Genomic DNA, 26,446 nt, shown 5'->3' on the forward strand with positions numbered 1-26,446 from the left:
GTATGGTGCTAAAAACCAAGAAACATAATCGGGCCGAACCGGGATTTGAACCCACAATCATAGGTTTCTGGCGTGCACAAGGGACACAACTCTGCACAGCCAATCGTGGCGCCTTAGACGACTGGGACCAGTGCTACAGATATTGTCATTACCTCATGAGAGTTTACTGATGATGTTTTCATCACACACCTGTTCTATTTACACAACAGTCTCATCAATCATCCCAAGTTTCTATGGTTACCTCTGTTCTGGCCAGGTCATTCCTGAAGAGGATCATGGCCTTCTGTAGATGCGTGCACCACGATGTGAACAGGTTGTGTCTCATGGACTGGTCAAAGTAACCTGGAACAGCAGCAGCATAGCATGATCAACACAGTGAGGGAGGGAGTAAGTTGAGTCTTCAGGGTGTGTGTGTATGTGGGGGCAGAGAGAAGAGAGTCCAAAAGCCTACCCCAAATATCATAAACACCATGTAAACAATTATTAATGCGCATACAAAAAGTCATCAGATGTGAATAAAAGGGAGGTGGATGTCGGGTGTGTGTGACCACACCCAGAACCCCCACGCTGGATCTGCCACTGTGGGTGGCAACAAATCAGATCTGCAACAAATCAGGGTGAATCTGCTATTCCATTCCAAAATCAGCAGATCCAGCATAACTAAGGGGCACAACTCTACAAAATGACTTGAGGCACCTGAGACCCTGAGACCACTTTTATCTGTGCATCCAATCAGCATGGGTAGATCAAATCGTTTCATCAAAAGAAATAAGGTTAAAAGTCTGAACCGTGCTCCACAAAATGATACTGTAAGTCTCTTTAAACATTGAAATTCTGACAATCCTAGGGCTAAGGTTGCTGTGAGGAACAAAGCTGTTTATATCAAGTAGACTTTCTATGAAATTGTTCCAGCTCACCTCCGTATGCCATGAAAGCAGACGACAGGAGAACATCTCCAATAATGGTAGCAATCTGGTTCTTGAAGGTCTCACTGCCTGCCTCCCATCTCTGCTTCTCACTGCTAAGGCTGTTCAGAAGAGCGACAGATCTTTCAACCTGAAACAGTTACATTAATGATCACAAAATGTACATGCAATATTAGTACCTTCTGAAAAAACAATAGCATTGACCGTGACATGGATACTCCACTCAGACACTTAATACCAACTCCGCACTGACAAGTACTTCTTTCATCCCAATAATGCCAAGCTCCAGGCAGGGTAACAACAAATACCATCTTTTTATAACTTCTGGTATGACACAGACGGGGATGACACCACTGACCTTCCACTCTCAAGGCAGATGCTCTATCAGTTAGACCATGGAGGCAGTCTGTTCTTGAGGTGAGGTTTTACGCCATGTGCAAGATTATTGCACATATATAGCGACGTGCATACACGCTGTACTAGTTGGCTGCTTGTACTAGTTGGGACTGATGCCGATTTATAGTGCTAGTCCACCGAGATACAATGCCGCAGTTTAATATGAATACCCCACTCAGACACAGTATACTGAGCCAACCAGTCTTGTTTTAGCCCCTTAATGCCGAGCACCAGACAGGGTAACAACAAGTACCATCTTTTATCATCATTTTTGTATGACGCTGTTGGGTATTAACCCCAGATCTTTCGCTCTCCGGGCAGACGCTCTACCTTGAGACCACGGAGGCAGTCGGTCTATTCTTGAAATGACAAACAGGTGCTAGTACTGACCTTGGCCTCGACAGCAGCGAGGTCTGCCTTGATGGCCTGAGCTTGACTGATGAGCTGGGCGTATTCCTCCTTGTATTTGGAGATGCTGCCCTCCAGGTCGATGATGAGCTTGTTCACCTCCTCGCCCTTCATGCGGTTCTCCTTGGCCTGGTCCTCCAGAGCCTGCAGCTCGTTCCTCAGGGGCTCCACACGCTTCAACATCTCCGCATAGTTGATCTGCAACAGTAATGGATGCATTGCTATGTGAATGAGAGGAAATGTTGGTTTGTTTGTTTGTTGTTTAACACAGCACTCAGCAATATTCCAGCTATATGACGGCGGCCTGTAAATTATCAAGCCTTGGCCAGTCAATCCAGTGGTTGATATCATGAGCATCGATCCTCGCAATGTGGGATCGATGACATGCATCAGTGAGCCTGAACACCCGATCCAGTTAGTCACCTTTTAAGACAGGCATAGTCGTCTTTTACAGCAAGCATGGGTTGCTGAAGATCTATTCTACCCCGGATTTTCACAGGTCTAGTGAGGAAATGTGTCAGATGGGTATTCATGCTGCTCCGCCATTTCACAACATGGACATTGTACACAGTGGAAAGTCTAACCTGGGTCCTCACCATCATGAACCATAGCCTAAACCACAAGGCTACACCACCATCCCTTAGCATTCATTCATTCATTCATGAGTATGGTTTTACGCCGCTTTTAGCAATATTCCAGCAATATCACGGCGGGGGACACCAGAAATGGGCCTCACACATTGTACCCATGTAGGGAATCAAACCCTGGTCTTTGGCATGACGAGCGAACACTTTAACCACTAGGCTACCCGACCGCCCCACGAAAACATCTGGCAATGGATCTTTGAACATGGGAAGAAATGAATACTCAATGTCATTTAGAAAGTGGCCAAATGTAACAAATGTCACATTTGGGATAACACTTTCTTGGTAAAGTAAGGATTCTAGTCCTTTTTTTTAGTTTAGTCCCATCCAGGATTTGAACCAGCACTGCCAGAGTGAGGCATCTCATCGCCAGCACACAAAGTCAGTGATCTAACCCACTCAGCCACCTACGCTTCCACAAAAATGAAAGTCTGACAACTGGTAGTCTGGATCACATATTTTGTGTACTCCTCTGGGACTCAACCCCACTGGAATCTGTTCTTTACTAAGAAAGTGTTATCCCAAATATAACATTTGTTATATTGGGAAAAATTTAAAAAAATTCTAAGGAAATCTTATAATTTTGGTGGCCCAACATATACTTTAAACAAGTACAAATATTTCTACATGTACTTTCTACAAGGCTTCTACCAACTTGCACAGCACTGTTGCTGTTCATGACCCTGAAGGCTCACCTGAGCAATGGCCCATTTAACCATAGGTCCGCAGGCCAAGCTGGCTCTGTTGATCTTCTCATAGTTGTATTCAGGGTTGGCCAGGTACTTGGACTTCATCTTGCTACGGATGTCATCACTACAAGCAAACCGTAAGGCTGTGTATTGGCAAAGATTTGTGTAGCAGTATATCGTGATACAGGTATCTATACTGCAGTACATATTGCGATTTATTACCTACGAGGGCAAACATATCGGGGTTCATGTAAATCATATGTGCCCTTGGGTCATATCACGTCACGGGACAACAGTGTATTGTAACTGTCATCCGGACAGCATTTGTGATGTCATTTGAATTTTATTGTCACGTGAGGTCGGAATGACGTCACACTAGAAATGACATCATAGCTGAAGATTGTTGATGTCATTTGAGAAATTGTGGTTCCGCTTCTGTTGCAACTTGCTGTCCTTATAGGTAAACACTAAAATTTGTCTCTGTATGTAGACATCTTCTTCGGAAATAAATAGAACATTTTGTAGAATTTTCCTATTCGGAATATTCTATAAGTAATACGTTACCACTGTTATACCGAGGCTGTTGTCTCCCACAACTGCTGCTATAGCGAAATCTACCACAGAGATCTCAATTACCTAATGCAGCACGTGCGTAGCCACCTAGCTGCCATGTGACACCCTTCACTCTTGTCTCTTGCGAGAGCAAGTGCTCGGGGGACGGACGGGCGGGCAGCAGCCCAGTGGTAACGTATTACTTATAGAATATTCCGAATAGGAAAATTCTACTAATTACAGTAAGTAATACGTTACCACTGTTATACCGAGGCTGACTACCACAGTAGGCGGTGGGGAGCACCTACAACCCGAATCCTGACTGCTAGCGTTCCTTCCGACCAGCGGAAGTAAACACCAAGGCGGAAGCACTCGATGCGCATGCACCTAGCTAGGCGTTACCCTATAGGAATACCAAAGCACTGTCAAGCGCATACCGTAAGGCTCAATCGTCATTGCCAAAACGATTGGTGACTCCAAACGGCCCCACTGGATAGGTATTTCATCGCCACAGCGGATGAGAACACTGTATCCGCGTGAGCTTAATCATAGATCAGGTTAAACAGTCGAAAAGAGGGAAATTAATTTCATTCAGACCGTATATCCCAGAGCAAGCCTACTTAAAGTATGCATTAGGCGCGTGACCTAATTCCAGTATTTGTAAGCATGCATCACAAGGTTGGGATACACTACAGACAATTAAATACATAATTGTCAAAATACAAATAAGGACAAAGCACACAAAAAGCCGCCCTCACCTGTGGTGTGAGTGCGCTGGTTTGCGGGACCCCAACTCCTGAACCCACGGCAGTGGGAACATTGGAGACGACCCAGATTGACCACCGTGCAAGGTCTGACGCCTGAGGAGTTCGGAATTGCGCTGGGCACACCCCTTAGGTGCCCGCTTGCGCCGCGATCCGCGGGCCAAGACGGTGCACACTCTCCACGACGGCATCAGCGACCTGTTTGAGGTAATGATTGGCAAAAACCGAGTCAGAACGCCAGTAACAACCTCGTAATATTCTGCGAACAGAGATATTCGAGTGTAGGGCAAATGTTGCCGCTAGCGCCCTGATCTCGTGCGGGTTTGACCCCGCTACCGTTAACCCCCGAGACCGGTACGTCAGATTGATGACAGAACGAAGCCACAACGCAATCGAGTTGCGAGTTATGTCAACCGTGCGATTAGGGTTACACGATATGAACAGACGGTCACGCCCTTGTCTACGTTCATTCGAAGCCTTAAGATAATACTTAAGGGCCCTAACCGGACACAGCGCTCTGTCCTCAGTATCAGCAGGATGTAAGATTTCTTTGAGTGATCTTACAGTGAATTCTCTCTCCGTTTGCCCGATTCTCGACGACGAAGCCCATGAGCAGGCCCAGGCGGACCGCTCCTTCGTCACCCCTATCGAATCGTACCTTGGCGACATCGAGTGCATGAATTTCGGATACACGTGCCGCCGTGGCAAAGGAGAGGAGAAATGCTGTTTTCCAAGTCACATGCCGGAACGAAGCACTATGCAAGGGTTCATACGGAGCTTCCGTAAGTGATTGCAACACTAGGGAAAGATCCCAGGCCGGTGCCCGAAGGCGGCCCTTCTTAAGATCGTGCTGTTTGAAACCCTTGATAATACCCCGTATCACCGGCTCTTTGGAGAGACTGGTACCCATAGCAACGTCCTGTACCGTAGCAACGGACGAGACATAGTTGGCAATGGAACCCCCGGAGAGTTTCCGGGTCTCTCGCAAGTGAGACATGTAACGAGCAATATCCTGCACAGATACCTTATCTGGCGAATGAATGTGATGTTTACAACACCACTTCGTGAAAATAACCCAACGTGCATTATACACCTTCTGGGTAGAATCACGATGCATACTAACGTATGCCCGAGACGCCCGGCGAGAAAAACCTTTACTCCTCAGACGCTCGGTGACAACATCCACGCGTGCAGATTGAACTGCCCTGCGTTTGGATGAAGCTGACAGGTGTGAGGGTGGATCAAGAGATCCGGTCTCACAGGCAGTGGAAGTGGCGACTGCGTGACCTGGGTCAGCAAGTCGGGGTACCACGATCTGTTCGGCCACATGGGCGCGATCAGTAACATTCGACAGCGAACTCCTCGGAGCCGGCTTAGAATGTGTGGTATCAACGCTGTTGGCGGATAAGCATAAGCGTCCAAGCCCGTCCAGTCTAACGCGAGAGCATCGTGATCGATGGCCCTCGGGTCCGGGACTGGTGATACAAACAATGGGAGTTGATTGTTGAACCGCGTGGCGAACAGGTCGACCATCGGACGACCCAAACGTTCGCACAGCCACTGAAACACTACTGGGTTCAGCATCCACTCTGTGGGGCTCGGATCCTGAGGCCTCGATAGAGCGTCGGCCAGTACGTTCCGCACACCTGGGATGTGACGGGCGCGTATCTGGCACGGGACACTGTCCACCAGAGCGTAAAACTCGAACGTGAGATCGAGTAGCGAGTGACTGTGGGTTCCCCCCAGTTTGTTCACATAAGACACTACCGTCGTGTTGTCGGTCGCCAGCATGAGCCGGGCGTCGACGAGACGATGCTTCCAGTGATTGACTGCGTTGATCACTGCCTTGAACTCGAGACAATTGATGTGAAGACCTAGTTCGTCTACGCACCACAGCCCCGAGCTCACCTCCCCCTCTAGATGGGCGCCCCAGCCCACTAGAGAGGTGTCTGTATACAGGTTCAACGTGGCCCGGTAGGGCCGCATAGAGACTCCTGATACGACATTGTAAGGGACCGTCCACCACTCCAGATGCGGTCGGAGCCGATCCGGGAGGGCGACGGTCGCACTGTTCACCTCCGTAGCTAACAACTGGATTAAAAACCGTTGCAGCGGGCGGAGTTGGAGCCGACCCCGTTCGGTGCAGGCCTGGGCTGATACAAGTAGCCCTAACAGCTGTTCCCAAAAGTGAACAGTCTGTTGCACCGCTAAGACTTTGGCAATCATCGCCTGAATTTTGTGCCACCGGTCTGGGGGGACAAAGAGGCGATGGGACACCGTGTTGAACCGACCTCCGATGAACTGCAAGTTCTGAGAAGGGGTTAACTCGCTCTTGGGGAGATTGACAATCCACCCCAATTGCTCCAAGAGCCGACGTGCGAAAACGAGATGGCGTGACAGGGTGTCCGTCATTCGATTTGCTACTAGCGAGTCGTCCAGGTACGCGAAGTACCGGACACCCCTCCGGTGGAGGAACCCCACTATGGGGGTGGTTAACCGGGTGAACAGCCAGGGAGCGGATGAAAGACCGAATGGGAGTACAACCCATTCGTAGTGCCTGCCTTGAAAGACAAACCTGAGATACTTGTGATGATCCGGGTGAATCGGAACATGCAGATGAGCATCCTTCAGGTCGATCGAAGCAAGCCAGTCGGCCGGCATGATCAGTGCTTTCAGGTCCTCCAAGCTCAACATTCTGAACTTGGGCGGCTTGCGCAGGTAGAACTCGTTGAACGATTTCACGTTGTGAATCATTCTGAGTTCGGCACTGTCCTTCTTGGGAACTAGAAATATCCTGGAGTAAAACCCCGGTGTTATTTCTGGTAGAGCTAACTCCCGAACTGCCCTCTTCTCCACCAACCTGCCGATGGCATCGGCGAGGAAGGGAAGATCGGTTTCCGAATAGAAACCTGCCGACGGGGCAACTGTGAGCGGCGGATTCGCTTTGAGATCGAGCCGATAGCCGTACCGAATCGTGTTGACCACCCACGGGTCGTCGAACACTTGTTCCCAATTCTCCCAGTAAGTCTGGAGTCTGGCTCCCACTGGGGAAGGAAAGGGGGGCCTGACAGGCTGCGGCAGGCGCAACTGTTCAGGGCCAAGTGACTCGGGTTCGCCTTAGGGCCAACCAAAGTTGGCGCTGTCGGCATACGAACCCCTCCAATGAGAGTCACCTGGAGGGGCCCTTGCCGTCCTTAGACGACTTGGGCTTCCCCCAGTTCCCCGTCTTCCCGCGAAAGGGCAGCTGATTGCCCATACCGGAGCCCTCAGGGCGGGGCTACTTCCCAGAGGAAGAAGAACCCGACCCCTTAGACCTACCGCCGCAGCAGCCTGGGGCGCGCTCCGGTTAGGAGCGGCACCCAGGCGCCTATGCAGGGACCCTATGCAGTCCTCGGCAACGTACTCCAGGGAAGCATTTAAACTGAGCAGGCAGTTGTAAATGCGCTGGTCACGGTCCGTGGGAGAACCTTCGACCAGACTGGCCGCTGCAGCCAAGTAAGTGAGACATGGAGTGCCGAGCGAGGGTGTCCAGCTGGTGCAAGGTAGCTTGCGTTACCGTAGCAGCCGGTGGGGCACGGACACCCAACCGCTCAACATGGGCCTCCGCGGTAGGACCAGCCTCGGGAAAGGCAACGTCATGTACCGGGAATAAACCCTTTCTCCACGACGTCGGAGGCAACGGGAGACCCCGACCGGAGGCCGCCGCGAAGGCGTTCTCCAAGGAAGGCTTGATACCGCGCAGCAAGGTTGATGCGGGGAAAGCCATGTCGGAAGACTCATCGTATACCTCGGAGGAACCCACAGTCATGGATTCCCCGCGGTACCGGCCGGGGCATGTCCTCAAAGAGGTCATAAACCATGGCCACGCGGTCCTTAACCGATAGCGGGAGCAACGGATCAGGGGAAGGACCGGTGACCACGGGAGCCGCCGCCGTACCGGTGGACCCCGCGTCCGACCCCGCGGTCACCAAAGTGGCCAGGGACGGAACAGCCAGCGGCCTATCCTGAGATAAGGCCGCCAGCTTGGAGTCCACAAGTTATGCAAGTAATGCAGCGACGGAATCCCCTGACAGCCCACGGGCCGCCAAGGGATCCGCCGCAGCCGTGGTGGTGGTACCCGCAAGGGGACCCCGACCGGACGAGCCGGCCACCACAGGGGTGGAAACGGACTGCACATACAGCCGGTAGCGCTCGCTTGCGGCACACCCCGCAGCTCCTGGTTGCGGGGGTAGAGGGGGTGGAGGACGGCGAAACATCCATGTCAGACATTTTGTTTGTACTATGAACAAAGAGCAAAACATGGTTACAACACACGCACCACAAATAGTCACAAACGAGTATTTTCACAAGAAAATAAACGAGCAATGGGAATATAGAACATACACATATAACATATAGAGGAATAAGTGATGTAAAAACCCCAAGATCTACTAGAACAGGGGAACGTAAGACGCAACGTGCATACGAGACACCCCGCAAGTATATAGAAAAAAAGGGCGGGAAAAATATTTCCTTTTGGCGGGAAAAATATTTCCAAGCGTAGTTACAGCAAACGCCCCGTAAAAGCACAGTTTATTAGAGAGAATAAACAGTAATAAATATCACCGAATGGTCGGAGAAACAGGAACGCTTGAGCAGTTTATTGTACGTCTTGCTAGAGCAAGCGAAGAGACAAGAGTGAAGGGTGTCACATGGCAGCTAGGTGGCTACGCACGTGCTGCATGAGGTAATTGAGATCTCTGTGGTAGATTTCGCTATAGCAGCAGTTGTGGGAGACAACAGCCTCGGTATAACAGTGGTAACGTATTACTTAATGTAATATATTAGTGTTCATGTCATACCATGTTTACAACACTCGTGCCTAAATTCCAGTATTAGACACTTGTGTCATAAACATAGTATGACATGAACACGAATATAACATCCTCTATATATTGGGAGCTAAAGTGTTTGGCAGTCATTGATATCGTTTGTACATGTAGATCCTATATTCTACATACTACAGTTAATTGCTGTCATTTTGTAGTCATGGATACAGGGGAGATAAAGTGAGAGGGAAAAAAATAATCACTCCAGAGTTTCTGCTGTTTTGTCAATCAATTTTGAAGGGAAACATTGTTTGTGAATGAATTTTTGTTTAGATTTTAGGTTGTTGTCTAATGTTTTCTTGTGTCATTTGAAATCAATTTTGAAGGGAAACATTGTTTGTGAATGAATTTTTGTTTTAGGTTGTTGTCTAATGTCGTCTTGTGTCATTTGAAATCAATTTTGAAGGGAAACATTGTTTGTGAATGAATTTTTGTTTTAGGTTGTTGTCTAATGTCGTCTTGTGTCATTTGAAATCAATTTTGAAGGGAAACATTGTTCATGAATGAAGTTTTGTTTAGTTTTTAGGTTGTTGTCTAATGTCATCTTGTGTCATTTGAAATCAATTTTGAAGGGAAACATTGTTTGTGAATGAATTTTTGTTTAGATTTTAGGTTGTTGTCTAATGTCATCTTGTGTCATTTGAGATCAAAACTATGGACATAATTGTGGCACTTAATCTACCCAAGTCAAGATATACCAGCTTGTGAGTATGGACTTATGCCACTTCAAGCAATATTTCAGTAATATCAGAGTGGGGACACCCAAAAGGGTTTCACACATTGCAGCATAAATGCAGAGAATCAAACTCAAGTCTTCAGTATGACAAGCCGAAGCTTTAACCGCTATGCTAACACAGCACCCTCAATAAATCTGCAGAACTGAGTTTTGTAATGCTATCTGAAACATTCACCAGCCCCTTGATAGGAGATGCACCTGCAATACCTGAAAAAGACTCTCAACACACACAATATCAACAAAGATTCTCAGCAAGAAGAAAGTGAAACTGTGTCAGATGGAATGTACTGTACTAAGTGAATGGATCCTAATATCAGGACATTGTACATGCTTTTTACAACCTTGGTGGTTGTACATGAATACTTTGCGAATTTTACAATTGCCAAAAAAAGGTAACCATTGATTTCAGGGGAGAGTTGGGATGTCAAAAGGTTAAATGTCTGCAGCATGTGATTGTGGGCCAAATCAATTGTTATTTGCCAATTTTGAACACCATTCCACTTGAGACAGAAAAACTGGTAGAAAAATTTGTTTTCCAATTTTGCGAAATGTTTGGAATGACCACACATCTTCCACCTTTATTCAACATGGCTGTTTTTTGGCTTTGATCACTAAACTACAGCTTAGCATGTCTTAGTTTCAGCTTCTTCTCTACAAGAGTCTTGTTTCAACTTACGAGATGTCATCAGTTTTCATGTTGACAATATTTGTGATAAAGCTGTCCTTCATGACCACAGCTCGGATAGCTTTCCAGTCAGTCGTGTTCTCACCCAGCAACAAACAAATACCCTCCAAGGCAAGTTTAACTACTGGCGGTGGGTTGCCCATTGACCTAATCTCCACCAAGTGCTGCTTCTTGATCGATTTCACAGCTACACGCAGCATGGCAAGGGAACAAGGCCATTAGCATAAAGAAATCATGGAGGTAAAAACAGACGAAGACAAAGCAGGGTAAGTCACAATTCTTAAACATACGTAGAAGTCACGTAGCTTCCGACGAGTGTAATTAAGATTAAATCGGTAGCATGTTGTTCAGCTGGTCCACGCCAGCAGCTAAAAATAAATTTTTGGTTCCCTTGTCCATGAAAGTTCTCATAAGAAGCATAAATTAAAATGGAAGATCAGAATTTCAAGGAATAATTTTCTGTTAAAATCTTGAAAATATTGACACACAGAGAACTAAACCAGATTTTTTACCACAACCCCAGCTTGTGGAAATTGAAACTATTTTTTAAACTTGGTTCTTGTGACGTCTGCTGCTTTCATACAGCTCTTTTCAGGACAACCCTGGTTTGTCTTCACCGGTTCTCAGAATATACAATCATTATTTACTCCGTAAATTTGTAACTTACGCCATATCATCTGTGTTGAAGTTTACTACAGTCGATATGAAATTATCTCTCATCAAAATGCTCCTCTGTGCTTTCCAGTCGAGTTCTCCCTCTCCCAATAGAACACAAATGGATTCAACAGCCAACTTGACAGCTGCAGGGGGGTTAGCCAGGGATCGGACCTCAACAAGGTGCTGTTTCTTAATGGATTTCACCGCTAAACGGAAATAAGGAGGGAAGGAATGCAACAAAATGGTGCAAAGCAGGTGAGCTACAATAACCATTAAAAGAACAATGCTCCTTGTAGAGAATTCAGCAATAGAAACCAACATTTTAGTCCACTAGTCCTTATGATAACATGGCAAAACCATTAAAAGGGCAAATTTCTACTTGTCATTGGGTAGTTTCGGTTATAGGACTAGTGCCAATTCTATATCTGTAGTTGATCTTACATTTTGTATCTGAACTTCATGCAATGTTTTCTTTCTAAGACAAAAACACCATCAGTAGCCAGTGGATACTGTTTTATTATATGGTGACATTTAAGCTAGCTAACTCCCATGATTGATCAATAATTGTTTGGTAATTGTTGATCATCACTGTTGGGTTTATAATGCAATGCATAAAGTTTAGACCAAAATGCAATTCTGAATTCTCTGTTTACCACTTTGGTGAAAGCCACAAGCACTGTTATGGCGGTGACCAAACAAGAAACATAATTGGGGCAAACCGGGATTTGAACCATAATCATAGGTTTCTGGCACGCCAAGGGAGGCAACTCTGCACAGCAAATAGCAGAGCCTCAGATGACTAGATGCTTCTAAAGAGTATTTAAATATTGGTCTAGAAGTTGGTCATGGGGGGCTTCCTGGAGGGCACTCACTGGTGTAGGGGTTTTTCATAAACAACTTTTACAAGGAGCACTGTTAAAGACTACATCTTCACCAAACCAAAAATGGCACAGTTAAAAAAAGAGTATTTACAATAAAAACAAACCTTGATAGCCATCTCAAAATGATCAATCTCAATAAAATCAGATCTGAGTTTTCGCTATTGCTAAACAAAGATCTGAAGACATCCCATTACGGGTCATGTCAGAACGACCTTTCATCTGACCAAACAAAGCGTTGCTTACCAGATCATGAAAATGACAGTCAGATTGTGTTTTCTAATCGAGCAATCTCGAAAATGTTAACACAAGGTATTTCGAACGACAGTTACAGCCTGTACGACTGATTCCGTCAAAATTATCGTCTATCTCTCGCATCCGTGGGATAAACATTTGAACAGGGGCAGCGTTGCACAGTACGTGGGAAGCACTGCCATACAATCTTAACCATATATTAGATATTCCGGAATGTTCATTTGTTCAGTTTTCCAAAAAATAATAATCAAGAACTGTGTCGACATATCTTTCAAGCGTAGTCTGAAATGGAAGTCGGCAGGTTGAAACGAGTGCCGTAAAGCTCGAGGAAGCTGCTTACTAATTGGCTGATGTTGACTTCTTGTTAGTCATTTCAAAGTTAGTTGGTCAAAGTTCGCAAAAGGTCTTTCTGACGTGACCTGTAATGGGGTGTCCTCAGATCTTTGTTTAGCGAACTTAGATCTGATGTTAATGAGATTGCAAAATGATTAAAATACTAGAAAATAAATTCCATCTACTACAAACCTCAAAGAAATGCAACATTATGAGAAACACACATAGCACACTCTCAACATTAAATCTACATCATTGTGTCATTAGGAGTGCATATCTTCATAGTAGTACATCACATGCAATAGCCTTGTGGAATATAGTCATACTTTAACACAAGTCATTCAAGAAAACACATACAGTTCTATTAATTTTGAAATAGCTTTCATTCATATTCATCTTTACCATTTTCCTTGTCAAGAGACAAGCCTGACTTCACAAGTCCTTGTCAAGAGACAAGCCTGACTTCACATTTGTTTGCCGAGTCCTTGTCAAGAGACAAGCCTGACTTCACATTTGTTTGCCGAGGTCTTGTCAAGAGACAAGCATGACTTCACACTTGTGTGTCGAGTCCTTGTCAAGAGACAAGCATGACTTCACATTTGTTTGTCGAGTCCTTGTCAAGAGACAAGCCTGACTTCACATTTGTTTGCCGAGTCCTTGTCAAGAGACAAGACTGACTTCACATTCGTTTGTCGAGTCCTTGTCAAGAGACAAGCATGACTTCACATTTGTTTGTCGAGTCCTTGTCAAGAGACAAGCCTGACTTTACATTTGTTTGTCGAGTTCTTGGTTTTTAAATTCAGAAATGGTAAGCTATCCGTTACTGTTACGACATCAACAAGGCTAGTGCACTTCACACACATTACAATACACATGCAAAAGCCCAGGAAGGTGGGTGATAACTGGGCTCATCCACCCAGCACCTAGTTACCAAGGAAGGGTTGTGAGGTTGAGTATACACCAGGGAATATCTAACTTATCAAACCCCACATCCAGATTGGATCAAAATAGGTTACACGTTAAAAACAGGATTAAATTTTCCGTTTTCAAATACAACAAAACTACTCTAATTCAACCCCCCAACCTAATTACGATCCAGATTGGAGCAACACAGGCAACAATTCTTGTTTATCAAAAGTATATATTTGTCTTCAAATTGCTAGAACAAACCCCCACATTAACCTGATTGGAAAAAGAGGCAAGTGTTTTTGTTTAATCAAGAGGATTTAAGTCTTGCCTTTAAGTAGTATACAATCACTTGAGGCACAGTGTCTGCATCCCCCAACCCAGCCCAGCCCACACGATGGCCCCACTTACCCTGCTGGGCCTCAATGACTGCAGGTTCCACCTGGGCTAGATCTTGTTTCACGAAGGTCTTCTTCTCGTTGATGTTCTTGGTCTGCACGATGAGGGCCTGCTGGATCTCCTGGGACGTCACCTTCTTCCGCTCTGCTTCCTGCTGGTCTTTCACCTGTCGGAACATCCCAGCTACGTCAGTATGGAGGTGAGGTGGAATGGGGTTTAATGCAGCGCTCAAGAACATTGCAATGGATGTGAAGGGTATTCACAAGAATTTATTATCATTAGGTGGACCCCCAAACTTAGACAAATGGAACATGATTCAGAATGAATTGGGTCTCGCAGTGTTTTGGTTACAGCGGGAAGGAAGACGATGGCCCTGTACCAACGTTAAGGAACTGGACAAAAGACTTTTGGCACCTAGGTGTGAGTAATGAGAGTTAATGTGTCTTGCCCGATACAGCTTCTTTGTTGTGACCATTACATAATTTTGTCTGGACCAGGGCCCTGTCCAACAAAGTGATCGCAGCGCAACGACAGTCATAAATCTATGTTATAGTATTGGAGTTACGATCATCTTAGCGCTAAGATAGCTTTGTGGAATGGACTCTTGGTTCCGATACCACAAAGTGATCTTAGTGCTAAGATGATCATAACTCCCATGCTTTAACCACAGTTGAAGTCTCTTTATGGAAAAGGGTGCCATTATACAAAACAGCATAAGCACTACGACTGTCGTAAGTCTATGGTAAGTCTTAGTGCTAAGATCGCTTTGTACAATGGCACCCAGGACTGACACAAACAAGTGGCTGGTGACATGAGCCGAGATCCACACATGAGGAAGGGTTGCAGCACAATTAACCAGGTCACAGTTGTAACCATCTGACCCTGCTTTAGTCCAGCACAGTGTATGGAGGACCCTAGGACTCTACTTACCATCTGTTTGAGTTTGGCGTTGGCAGCAGCATTCTTCTCCTCAAGCTCAATACGCTTGATGGACAGGGACTTCTGTAGTTCCTCCACCTGGTCCACAGTTTCACGGATCTTCTGGAGACCCACGTTGAGATGGAGCTGCTGCTCCTCCAGGTCGGACCGCTTCTCCTGGTACAGCTTGGCCTGCAGTCACAAGGGTACAACACAGCAGTCAGCAGCATGACATCACACTGTACCTCACCCAGACAAACAATACTGTTGTTTGTTTGTTTGTTTGTTGTTTAACGCCCCACTCAGCAATATTACAGCTATATGATGGCAGTCTGTAAATAATGGAGTCTGGACAAGACAATCCAATGATTGAGATCATGTGCATCGATCCACACAAAAGGGATACGATGACATGCATCCTTTAGTCGCCTTTTACGGAAAGCATGGGTTACCAAAGACCTTTTCTACACCGGATCTTCACGGGTAATACAATAATGGGTCCACCATATGTAGCAGTCTCCAATGTTCCACATATCACTGTGACTTGTAATAAATGAATGTGGGTAAGGGAAGTTATTGTTTGAGAACATGAGCGACAATCCACAATGTTGAGATGAGATGACAATCAGCCAGGTCACACACTGCAAGCACCTGACCCTAATCCAAGTTGCCTCTGATGACAAGCATGGGATATCAAACACCAATTCTCTTGCAGGAATCGCAATGACAAGACTAAAAGGGAATTAGAAAGAGATAGGGAAAACCAGTTTCCCCATTACTGTCGGCTCTCATACAAGTGGATTCACTACAAGGACCTGTGGTCATTTTGTCCACCCAATCGTTCTTCAGTCACCTATAACAGGGACATGTTAATGAGACCTGTACTAGAGCCTAGGTTGGGAGTACTCACAAAGTGATTGATGAAGTCGAGGTAGTGTCGTGGTGTGATGGCCATGACTCTCCCACCTCTCTTAGCCAGTCTTGTGTTGGCCTGGTGCAGGGAGTTGTGGACGAAGCAGAAGGAGTTGACAACTGCATCACGATGAGACGGAGGCTGAGGCAGCTCCTCACACGCCCAGGGCATCAGGTTAGGAGGCACATACTGAAGATGATAGAAGTACACCGATTCATGATGATACAGTTCAGTTGCATCACACATCACAATACACACTCAATTTTCACATGATGAAATATCTAAATCACTTGGCAACGCCATGTGAAATACTGGTCGAGGCAAATGACCATTTTGAATGTTTGGGAAAGTTTGAGACTCTGATGTCAATGCATACATCTTGACAGTTATAGCAAAAATAAAATGGTTCAATGCAGCTTGTTTTTAGCCAAAGATGATGACATAAGCCGTGTAATGGAGAATGAGTAAAAGTGAAAAGATAGTCAGTCAAACCAAATGTTGGTTTATGCCTGTGTAGAGCTGTGAATGTTTTGCTCAGATCTTAATTTCATAACGGTGATGAGATATCTACTACAGATGATGGTACTCACATTTGCCTTCTCCAGATCAATCTTGTTTGTGAATTCCCGTCCGACTTGGAAGAGAGCACCATTGGACCAGTCACCGAACCAGTTCAAGACACATCTGAAGACAGTGTTGAAAATATTTACAATGCACATTATAACTATAAAAAAAAAAAACAATAAAAATAATCACACTATACACTACTAATATTATTTTGGAGAGTGAAAATGAGTGAGTGGGTGAATTTGGTTTAACACCTCTTTAAACAGTATTCCAGTTACATCACAGAACAACAGCTTAATGTGGGAGGAAAGCTTAAAGTGATGCAGGTTACAGACGTTTACCGCTTTGGTGAATTCCACGAGCCAGGGAATGGCACTGACAAACCTAGAAACATAATCAGTGTGAACTGGGATTCAGGCACATCTAATAGCGATTTAGGCACTGAACTATGCAAAGCAAATTGTGCCGCCTTAGATGACTGGACTAGCCAGAGGGAAGATGAGAATCCTCAGACTCCCAGAGGAGAGAGGGTGAGGATCTGTAAGCAGCACAGTTACCTGTTGAACAGAGCAGGAGAAGTGGAGGCTCGGTCCTTTAGTCCCTCCGATGACGGGTTCATGGTGAACACAACGTGGAGGTTCTTCATCACCTACAGACACACAGGACACATTACATCAGAGACTGGATGAAACTGGATGAAACTGGATGGTGTTGTTGGCAACATTACATATAGATTAAAGTGGACTGCAAAATGACCAAATATGCAAAAGCAATGGTCGATGTTAGCGTTGATCAACAGCTACAACATCAGACAGGTCATAGCTGAAGCCTCCTCTTTTTTAAAATTATGTTATACATTATTACTCTGCACTTATCCAGGTACTTGTATCTGCTCAAATGCGGTTTATTTGTTCCAACCAGTGGATCTGTTGCATTCCAGTTATCATTCTCAACTCCCAGGGGAGTATGCAATCCAAGCTGCCGTCAGGCGCGACAGGGTTTTTACATTGCCTCACATATAACATACAATTTGGCCCAGGGATCCATTCTTCATGAAATTCCCCGCCAGGATTTTCATAACAAATTCTTTTGCAGTCCATAGCATTAATACACACTTTCATTTCTCAAATAAAAGAAACAAATTGTTAAAGTGCCCGCTAGGAATGAAAACGCCGTAAAACTTGCTCCCTGATTTCTCCATCTCCTCACCTGCTGTGTGAACCACTTGTAGAGTTCCTCGGAGGAGTCGAGCATCATGCCCTCTCTCTGAGCTCCCTCCTTGCACTGGGTCATCAGCGTGGTGTACTCGTCTCCCTCAAACAGACCAGGGACCTCGCCGTTGGCCAGCAGGGTGTTCATTCTCTCCAGGAAGCTGGAGTCTAGCACATTCGATTCATCCATAATGAAACAGATCTTCTCATCCTGGCAGGGAAAGAATGGCAATACAGAGTCAGGTAAACAGATGTGGAAGAAGTGGAACACATTGACAAAACATGATCTTACGACAGGATACAATATCACTCTATGAAAAATCAAAATCAGCAAAATCTCGTGAAACTCAAAAGGCTGCTTTCCGGACAACTAATTTCAGGAATGTATATATACTACTCAAAAGAAGTTCAAGAACACCTGATGTTTTCATATAACTATAGTTAAACTGTCCTGTCATCAGATTAACTTTACTCATATGAAAGAATCAGGTGTTCTTTTACTTCTTTTGAGTAGTATATATGTGTAAAGGGGCATTGCATAGAACTATGCTTTGTAAGGAACTTGCCAATCTGGACGACTTCTTAGGGAACGGTACCATCTGGAATAACATGGTTTCTCTACAGGGTAGGGTCAGATTGTCTCATATAAACAGCTGTTGCCAGATCCAATCCACTCCGGTCAGAACGAGTCATCCATTATTATTTGGGCTAGAGACCATATAAAGAACGGAGGTTGCCTAAAGTATTCCATTATTTTCAATCAAAAAGTTTATTTTTCTATACCTTGCATCCTGATCTTCGGAGGCAGATCCTGAGATCTTCATCAAAGTCAAATGCTGTGTACTTGTTGTGGACCTTGATCTGGTACACGGACAAGCCATTCATCCAGGCTACGAACCTTGACAGAGTTGTCTTCCCTGCTCCACTCACACCAATCAGCAGCAGATGACCTTGTGGCTGGCGGAAGATTCGGTCAATCCTGAGAACGTGGTCCAGGACTTCATCGAACAGAACAAGGGGCACATCCAGCTCCTCCTCGTAGAAGATCTGCAGGACAAGGGGAAGGCTTTATCTTACCACATTTCATTTCAATCCAGGTCCAGGGCCCAGTTTCAACAAAGGATCTTGGAGCTGCAACTGTTGCAAGTCCACGTTGAAAGGAGTTATCATTGTCCTGATGCAAAGATTGCTTTGTGGAACAGGGCACTGTTCATTAACAATTTAATCAGTAATGCTAAATCTTCACTGATCAAAGTGAAGAGAGTGAACATATCATTACTGCACAACTTAAAATTTAACAACAAATTCTTGACTGAAAACTTGCATTGTAAGCGTTTGGAAAAGATCATTTTCAAACCTCCAAAAAAGTGTAAAAGTAGCTTTAAAATCTTTGGAGTGAGTGAGCTTGGTTTTTACGCCGTTTTTAGCAATATTCCAGCAATATCACGGCGGGGGACACCAGAAATGGGCTTCACACATTGTACCCATGTCGGGAATCGAACCCGGGTCTATGGCGTGACGAGCGACCACTTTAACCACTAGGCTACCCGACCGCCCTAAAATCTTTTGAAATAAATCATTTTGTTCATCATACATGGTGGTAAGCCATTTAACTACCATCAAATATTTTCCTATCAAAACAGACCACCTTCATATAGCACAGACCTTGAGTCTAGCCTTGGTGTATTCACGGAGAGCCTCCCTGTCAACTGGCACATAGTCCTTGGACAGCCAGTTGCTGAAGAGGATAGGACGTTCAATGGCCTCATCACGGTTAATGTTGGGAAAGTGTTTCAGAGCTACAGCATCTACATTCTGGTCTGTCCACAGTCTCTCTTCATCTTCGATCAATCTGGAAATATTTCACAAAACATTAAATACAAGGCAACCTTGAGAGAATGTCAATAATTAGGTCATCACCAAAATGACTTTCAAATGCTGCCGTAGGGACTATATTTACACTCTGACAAAAACTTCTTTGAGTACTTTTAACTAAAATTAAAAAAGCAGATAAACAATACAGGGTCATCTGCTAATTTTATGCTATGTGCTCTATCTCAAGTCTTATTAGACCAACATCATAGTATACCAACCCAAGTCTGTGCCAAACTCAAACATGTTTCTTTGAATTACTTCAGTAACTTTTAGTCTCAGTATATGGAAGTATCATCTAATCTCAGACTATCAAAAGCAACTTTCTAAACATTGGCTTTGGGCTGATGATAAAGAGTCACAGACTGCTATCTAGACATTAGAAAGGGTCCAATGTGACAAGCTACTTTGTCCAGGATGTTGCAGGATCCCCACTGTCTTTTGTTTTGGTTTGTTTGTTGTTTAACACCGCACTCAGCAATGTTCCAGCTATATGACGGCGGTCTGTAAAATAGAGTCTGGACCAGACAATCCAGTGATTGACATCATGAGCATCGATCCACGCATTTGGGATCGATGAGATGTATCAACCAAGTCAACGTGCCTGACCACCCGATCCCATTAGTCGCCTTTTACGACAAGCATAGTCGCCTTTTACGACAAGCATAGTCGCCTTTTACGACAAGCATAGTCGCCTTTTATGACAAGCATAGTCACCTTTTACGGCAAGTATGGGTTGCTGACCTATTCTACCCCGGAATCGTCATGGGTTCCCCACTTTTAATGAGGGTACAACGGTAATTGGTACCTGTCTTGGAAGAGTCGGAGAGCTTCATGGGCCCAGATCCTGACCAGTCCTTCCACCCCAAGGGTCTCCAGTGGCCGGAGTGCCTCACAGATACCTCGCACCCACCGGGTCATCTCACGGGGGCTGTACACATAGTGGGGCTGCATGTCCTGCGTGAATCTCTCCTGCAATACACACAGGATACTGGGGTACATAGCTGTAGTACACTATACAATACAGACCGATAAGCATTCGTAGATGCTGTACTCTACCAAGTTCACTTGAACTCCTTCCTTACTTGGGACATCATGTTGTAGTCTACCAAACAACGAACACTTGGACAGGAATATGGTAATTTTGTTCCAGTATTAAATGGTATCTGAATATACTATTCAACTACCAAGTTCTCTTAATTTCCTGGGAGGTTACAGGTGGCTTAGTCGTCTAAGGCGCCGCAATTCGATGTGCAGAGTTGTGTCTTTTGGGCACGCCAGAAACCTATGATTGTGGGTTTGAATCCCGGTTCGCCCTATTTGTCAGCACCATACCCATCCTCGTGGGTTTAACCAAAGTGGTAAACTTCTAAGACCTGCATCACTTCAGGCTTTCCTCCCACATTAAGCTGACACGCCGTGATATGACTGGAATATTGTTAAAAGCGGCGTTAAACACAACTCACTCACTCACTTAAACTCCTTCCTTACCTGGGACATCATGTAGAACTCCACCATGGCGTTGGTGAGAGGGTCAGCATATGGCTTCAGGCTGGGGACCAGTCTCAGCATGGCTCGGTTGAAGGTTCCATAGATCTGCTTGAGTGAGGTCTCGCCAGGGTAGTCAACATACACTACTGGCACATGACGCAGGAATCTGCACAGAGAAGTAATTAGAATCTTTTGTTATTACCGTATGTGACATAATAAGCGCCCACAGCGATATTTGGTAATATATTGGCTAGTGAACAATCCCAATTACCTCTCCTTCCGATTTATCATTGTACACAAGACTTATTTATTCGCGTATAATACGCACTCATGTGTTATATGCACCCTTAAGTATGGGGAATTAAATTCTGGAAAAATATATTTGTCGTACATAAACATTTCAGGCTGTCGGCATAAACCACAAAATTTATCTTTCAACTGTTTTTTCCCCACCAAAATAATATTCTAATAGGAGCCCCCTATTTCTAATTCAGAGAGCGCCTTAGGCACTTATTACGTCAAATACGGTAATTCTTGAAGATAAGGATATGCCACTCGAAGCAATACTGCTTACAAATGCCAAAATGAGTTTCACCCTCATAGACATTGGTCGAGAATATTTTGAATTTTGTTTTTTATTAAGTATGATGCAGGAAGTCACAAGTTCGCTTTGTCCTCCAGGCATGAAATAGCTGGCAGTCCCAAACAGCACAAGATGTGCTGTAGTTACAGGACTTCACAACGGCAACTGAACCAATCTGCAGACAAATCCCATCAGCCTGGTATTCCTACAGTGCAGAGTACCCACCTGTGTGAGAGAGGCTTTCTCCCAGGATCAGTGGGAGGGTTGCAGGCACCAACAAACTGGATTCTTTCAAACTTGACCCAAGTCTGGTCGGATGTTCGGAAGAAGCCTCCGTGTTCCATCATTTGGCGGAGGAAGGAGATGACACGCTGAGTACCTGGGAAACAACAATCCTTGCTTCACACTTCCATGGATATCATATTATAGGCAATAAGAGCATTATAAGTTACAAGTGTAGAATGTACATTGTGCTGCAACTTGTTCTCAACAGAGCTATTATTGTAAGGTTGATGCCATCATGGAATGAGTGAGTGAGTGAGTATGGTTTTATGCCACTTTACGCAATATTCCAGCAATAGCATGGCAGGGGACACCAGAAATGGGCTTCACACGTTGTACCCATGTCGGGAATTAAAAATGGGGTTTTCGGCGTGACGAGCGAACGCTTTAACCACTAGGCTACACGACCACCCCTGATACCATCATGGAATCCTAAGTGACACTTGTGTCTTCTAAAATGCATTGGAGGACTTATTGGGTCAAATAAAGCAATTGAAGCGAACCTTGTAAATCTCTCCTTGTATTTTGGGGTATCAAAAGACAAAACATTTTAGATTCAATGAAAATATTTAGTCAGCTCAGACACTGGTGATAATCTACTTGAATAGAATTCCTGAAATGTATTATACAAAACTTACCATATTTGTCCATATCTGGCAAGTTGATTTCATCACAGAAGAGTACAAGCCACTTGTTGAGCTGTACGGGCGACAGAACAACACCATTGGGTGTTCGCCGGAATTCACAGTAATGGTCGAATGTCTTCAGCAGAAGTTCAGGGGTTGTAGCACTGGAGAAATTCAGACCAACAACCTGGACAACCAACATGTTCATTGTTAAAGAATGGCAAAAATACCAGACACATAAATATTCTATAATGAAACATTCCGATAATCTGCTTCCTGACTTTTTTCAGTTTTCTTTTTACCAGGTATCAAAGCATTAAACCACATGGAAACAGCTCAGGAAAAATCTCGCCCAGATGGAAGTGTTTGGTTACAAACATGTGTTGTTTGTGAACAGTTAAATACATATCATTAAATAATGATCATAGCAATATTCCAGCAACATCAGGACAGGGGACACTAGAAATAAGCTTCACACATTGTACCCATGTGGGGAATCGAACCCGGGTCTTCGGCGTGACGAGTGAACGTTTTAACCACTAGGCTACCACACCGTCCTGAACAGTTGTAACAAACTAAGTCCACAGGTCCAGCTGATATTCCTTTTTTTTCAACTGGATATGTTATGAAACTAATGAACTCAGTTTGCTTGACAGTTATACATGTGATATTGTTCAATATTGTCAAGTTTCAAATAATGGTGTTGGCATTTAAAAATAAGATTTGCGAAGTGCGACAGTCACTATTTTCAAGGATATCAACATATATGGATAAATCTCACCTCCATGTCGGGCAGTGCTCGGAGGGCACTGAACAGCGTCATGGTCTTTCCGGAGCCCGGAGGTCCACACAGCACCAGGGGTTTGTGTTCTGCCAGCCATGTGTACAACAAGCTCTCATGACGCACGGTGTCGATGGTTGGGATAACTACATCAGGTGCTGCCACCTTGTGGGTCTCCACTTCAACTTGAGGCACCTTGGACTGCCATGGCACCCACTCTCCTCCAATACCAACCTGTGTCAAACAATCCACGGCTTGGAGTCACACAAACATCAAACATGTCATATGCATTTTGAGGACAAAACTGAATGTACCTTCATAGAGAAACAAAATGTCAACTCTTACAATTACCTAATAACACAAAAAAAATCCAAAAATATAATGATAAATAATGGTCACTTCTGTGACAAGTGAGTGAGTGAGTATGGTTTTACGCCGCTTTTAGCACTATTCCAGCAATATCATGGCGGGGGTCACCAGAAATGGGCTTCACACATTGTACCCATGACGGGAATCGAACCTGGGTCTTCGGCGTGACGAGCGACGCTTTAACCACTAGGCTACCTGACTGCCCCTTAAATGTGAGAAAATGTTATGAATTAATATCCAAGAAGACAATGTTCATTCCCCATTCATTTGTTGCTATCATTAATTATGTAGTCCTATACCTCAAAATCAATGATGGAGCCGGTAGTTGGGGGCAGTGGGATGGTGGTGATTCCTCGGATGAAGTCCCCGAGTTCTTGCCTCATCTTGATCCGTCCGTCCCCGGACATGGACCACAGGAGACTGTACACCAGATACTTGGACAGGTAGTGCTCAAGCTGGTCCGCCTGGGGGAGACATAAGCATCAGCACAATGTAACACTTTGTTGCATTCAACTTAAACATGTCTTAATTCAAGAATGATTCAAGATGATAATTGTTCGTAATATGCCCCTGTTCACCCAGCAGTGAATCGGTACCCAGTAGGATGAGATGATAATGTTACTGATAGCCTCACAGGCAGCTTGGATTGTATACTCTCCAGGGAGCTGAGAATGAATATCCAGTTACACTTATCCATTGACTGGGGTTATAATGTTAGCGCTATGAGCATACCTTGTGTACGGAAACATATAGCACAATAATAATAATGATAATGATGATGATGATGATAATAATAATAATAATAATATTTTTTAGCTCACCTGCATTGGGAAGTCGGCATGATTGTGGTTGTAGGCTAGGACGTTGCGGACACCCTGGTTCAGCATGGAGAACAGGGAGTTTAGGGCCCGGAGCCGGGTGAAGTCCATGATGTGGTCCAGTTTCACAGCAAACTCCAGGCAGCGGCTAGCAAGGCCGTCAGAGGAGAAGTAGGGCTGGAAGATGACTGCTGCATCGTGCTGAACCTGGACGAACGTAAGGTAATAGAATTACACTGGATAACTAAGGAGTGGACGACCAACAGAATCCTCACACTAGAGGCCATAATCATGCTGGGTGCAGATGCTGCACAGTGAGTGAGTGAGGACACTTTTATGCTGCTATTAGCAATATTCGAGTAATATCACAGTGGGGCATCAGAAACGGGCTTCACACATTGCACCTATATGGGTAATTGAACAATGATCTTTGGTGTGACATGTAAACGCCTTAAACACAAGGCTACCCTACCGCCCCTATATCACAAAGGAGTGACGCTAACACTGGTGCAGCCAAGCAGGTAAAAACAGGCCCACATTAGGTTCAAACAAACTTAGTTTGAAGATGTCAGTTTTCTTTCAATGTATAATGAGGTGAGACAAGAACAAAAATGAAAATCTGGTCTAGCACAACACATTCGTAAGGACATAATAAATTAATTGCTAAATTATCATTCCCTCCCGACTCATGGCTAACACCCCACCCCCACGACTAATTCACTTTATTTGCCAGAGTGAAATGTTTAGATCACTGTCACGACATCAGCTGTCAAACGGCCATTTCATGTTTACTACATGCAGTCAGTAAATGGCTAGTTATCCTTGCTGCAAGTTACCTGCATGTTGGGTGAGAGTGTATCGTCCTTCTCTCCTAGTCTGGACTTGTAGGGGTCTTCATCTGACTCCTCCACAGGGACACAGCGCAGCTCTTGCATGAAGTTATCATAGATCATTTCCGTAGACAGCACATCCTCACTGAACCACACCATGCCACATCGACTGACTGTGGCCAGAGTGGCGTACTTCAAGTCTTGAACTTCAAACATTATTCTCACCTGAAGACAGGCAAGATTTTGTTAATATTTGCATGTCATGAATCAGTGTGGTGAAAACTGCTTTTAACAATGCACAACATGATACATATATTTATAAAATTCATTTATTTATTGTGATTTTTTTTCCTTTAATGTGAAAAACAAAAGAAATGACTTGGGTGGAAATGATGCTCTTAAAGGTATTTCAGTCATATCACAGTGTCACGGCTTCATATGGGCCATAACATGATGATAGGTAAGCTACTGTAAGAACATGAATCATAGAACATAAATCCGGGATTAAAACCCATGAATAGTGAATCCTGGCAGAACAATCCGCATTGTGCATGTGTGGCATCTTACGCCACTGGACCACCGGTGCCATGAAGAAAGCGCTAAAAGCAGGCAGCATCAAGTACACACAAGTGAACACCATGTAGATAGATACACTCAATCTCAACTTGTTACAGGATACACACATAGTTGTGTTCTTACATTTGGGGGGATTCCCAGTCGTTCACCATTGGGCAGTGTCAGGAGCTTATTGTCGTCCAGGACGGAGTTGAGATTCTCCACCCACTCGGGGTCCACATCACCATCAAAGATGATCCACTGACGTTTTGCAAGTTCACCACGAACGTTGTCAATGATCCTAGAACATATTCCTGTTTATGAGACTTGAAAAAATACTATCGAGAAAATGCAAGTTCAAGCTTGTAATTTTCGTTTCCACTGTATGGTGTATGCTATGACAACGTGATCATCATAGCTCCAGATAAGCTTTTGGTGTTGTGGGTATTTTACCCATGCATTTTAAAATCATTGGGTATCAGTAATTCTATCTGGGTATTCAAGTTTCTGTTACCCACTAGTTTTTACATATGT

At 44.7% G+C, this 26,446-nt stretch overlaps 1 protein-coding gene across 4 annotated transcripts in view; it reads right to left on the reverse strand.

Moving 5' to 3' along the window:
- LOC139442383 (cytoplasmic dynein 1 heavy chain 1-like) overlaps positions 1–26,446 on the reverse strand; it is a 95,248-nt gene that overhangs the window by 24,747 nt on the left and 44,055 nt on the right. For 2 of the 4 annotated variants that reach the window (XM_071223187.1, XM_071223185.1), the window contains exons 45-66: positions 26,057–26,213; positions 25,364–25,582; positions 24,531–24,734; positions 24,009–24,173; positions 23,341–23,574; positions 22,572–22,746; positions 21,877–22,030; positions 21,069–21,234; positions 20,386–20,549; positions 19,371–19,557; positions 18,489–18,752; positions 17,704–17,916; positions 17,052–17,143; positions 16,518–16,611; positions 15,925–16,116; positions 15,027–15,206; positions 14,109–14,262; positions 10,660–10,855; positions 3,070–3,187; positions 1,713–1,928; positions 918–1,056; positions 242–342 (exon numbers count right to left, since the gene is read on the reverse strand). In XM_071223187.1, coding sequence (XP_071079288.1) covers positions 242–342; positions 918–1,056; positions 1,713–1,928; positions 3,070–3,187; positions 10,660–10,855; positions 14,109–14,262; positions 15,027–15,206; positions 15,925–16,116; positions 16,518–16,611; positions 17,052–17,143; positions 17,704–17,916; positions 18,489–18,752; positions 19,371–19,557; positions 20,386–20,549; positions 21,069–21,234; positions 21,877–22,030; positions 22,572–22,746; positions 23,341–23,574; positions 24,009–24,173; positions 24,531–24,734; positions 25,364–25,582; positions 26,057–26,213 — 3,784 coding nt within the window. Of the gene's footprint in view, positions 1–241; positions 343–917; positions 1,057–1,712; positions 1,929–3,069; positions 3,188–10,659; positions 10,856–11,335; positions 11,532–14,108; positions 14,263–15,026; positions 15,207–15,924; positions 16,117–16,517; positions 16,612–17,051; positions 17,144–17,703; positions 17,917–18,488; positions 18,753–19,370; positions 19,558–20,385; positions 20,550–21,068; positions 21,235–21,876; positions 22,031–22,571; positions 22,747–23,340; positions 23,575–24,008; positions 24,174–24,530; positions 24,735–25,363; positions 25,583–26,056; positions 26,214–26,446 lie in introns of all 4 variants that reach the window. The other 2 variants (XM_071223186.1, XM_071223184.1) reach the window with 1 other exon arrangement.

The sequence above is a fragment of the Haliotis cracherodii genome, unplaced genomic scaffold, assembly GCF_022045235.1.
Source record: "Haliotis cracherodii isolate W230 unplaced genomic scaffold, xgHalCrac1.p SCAF_5, whole genome shotgun sequence".
Taxonomy (NCBI): Eukaryota; Metazoa; Mollusca; class Gastropoda; order Lepetellida; family Haliotidae; genus Haliotis; species Haliotis cracherodii.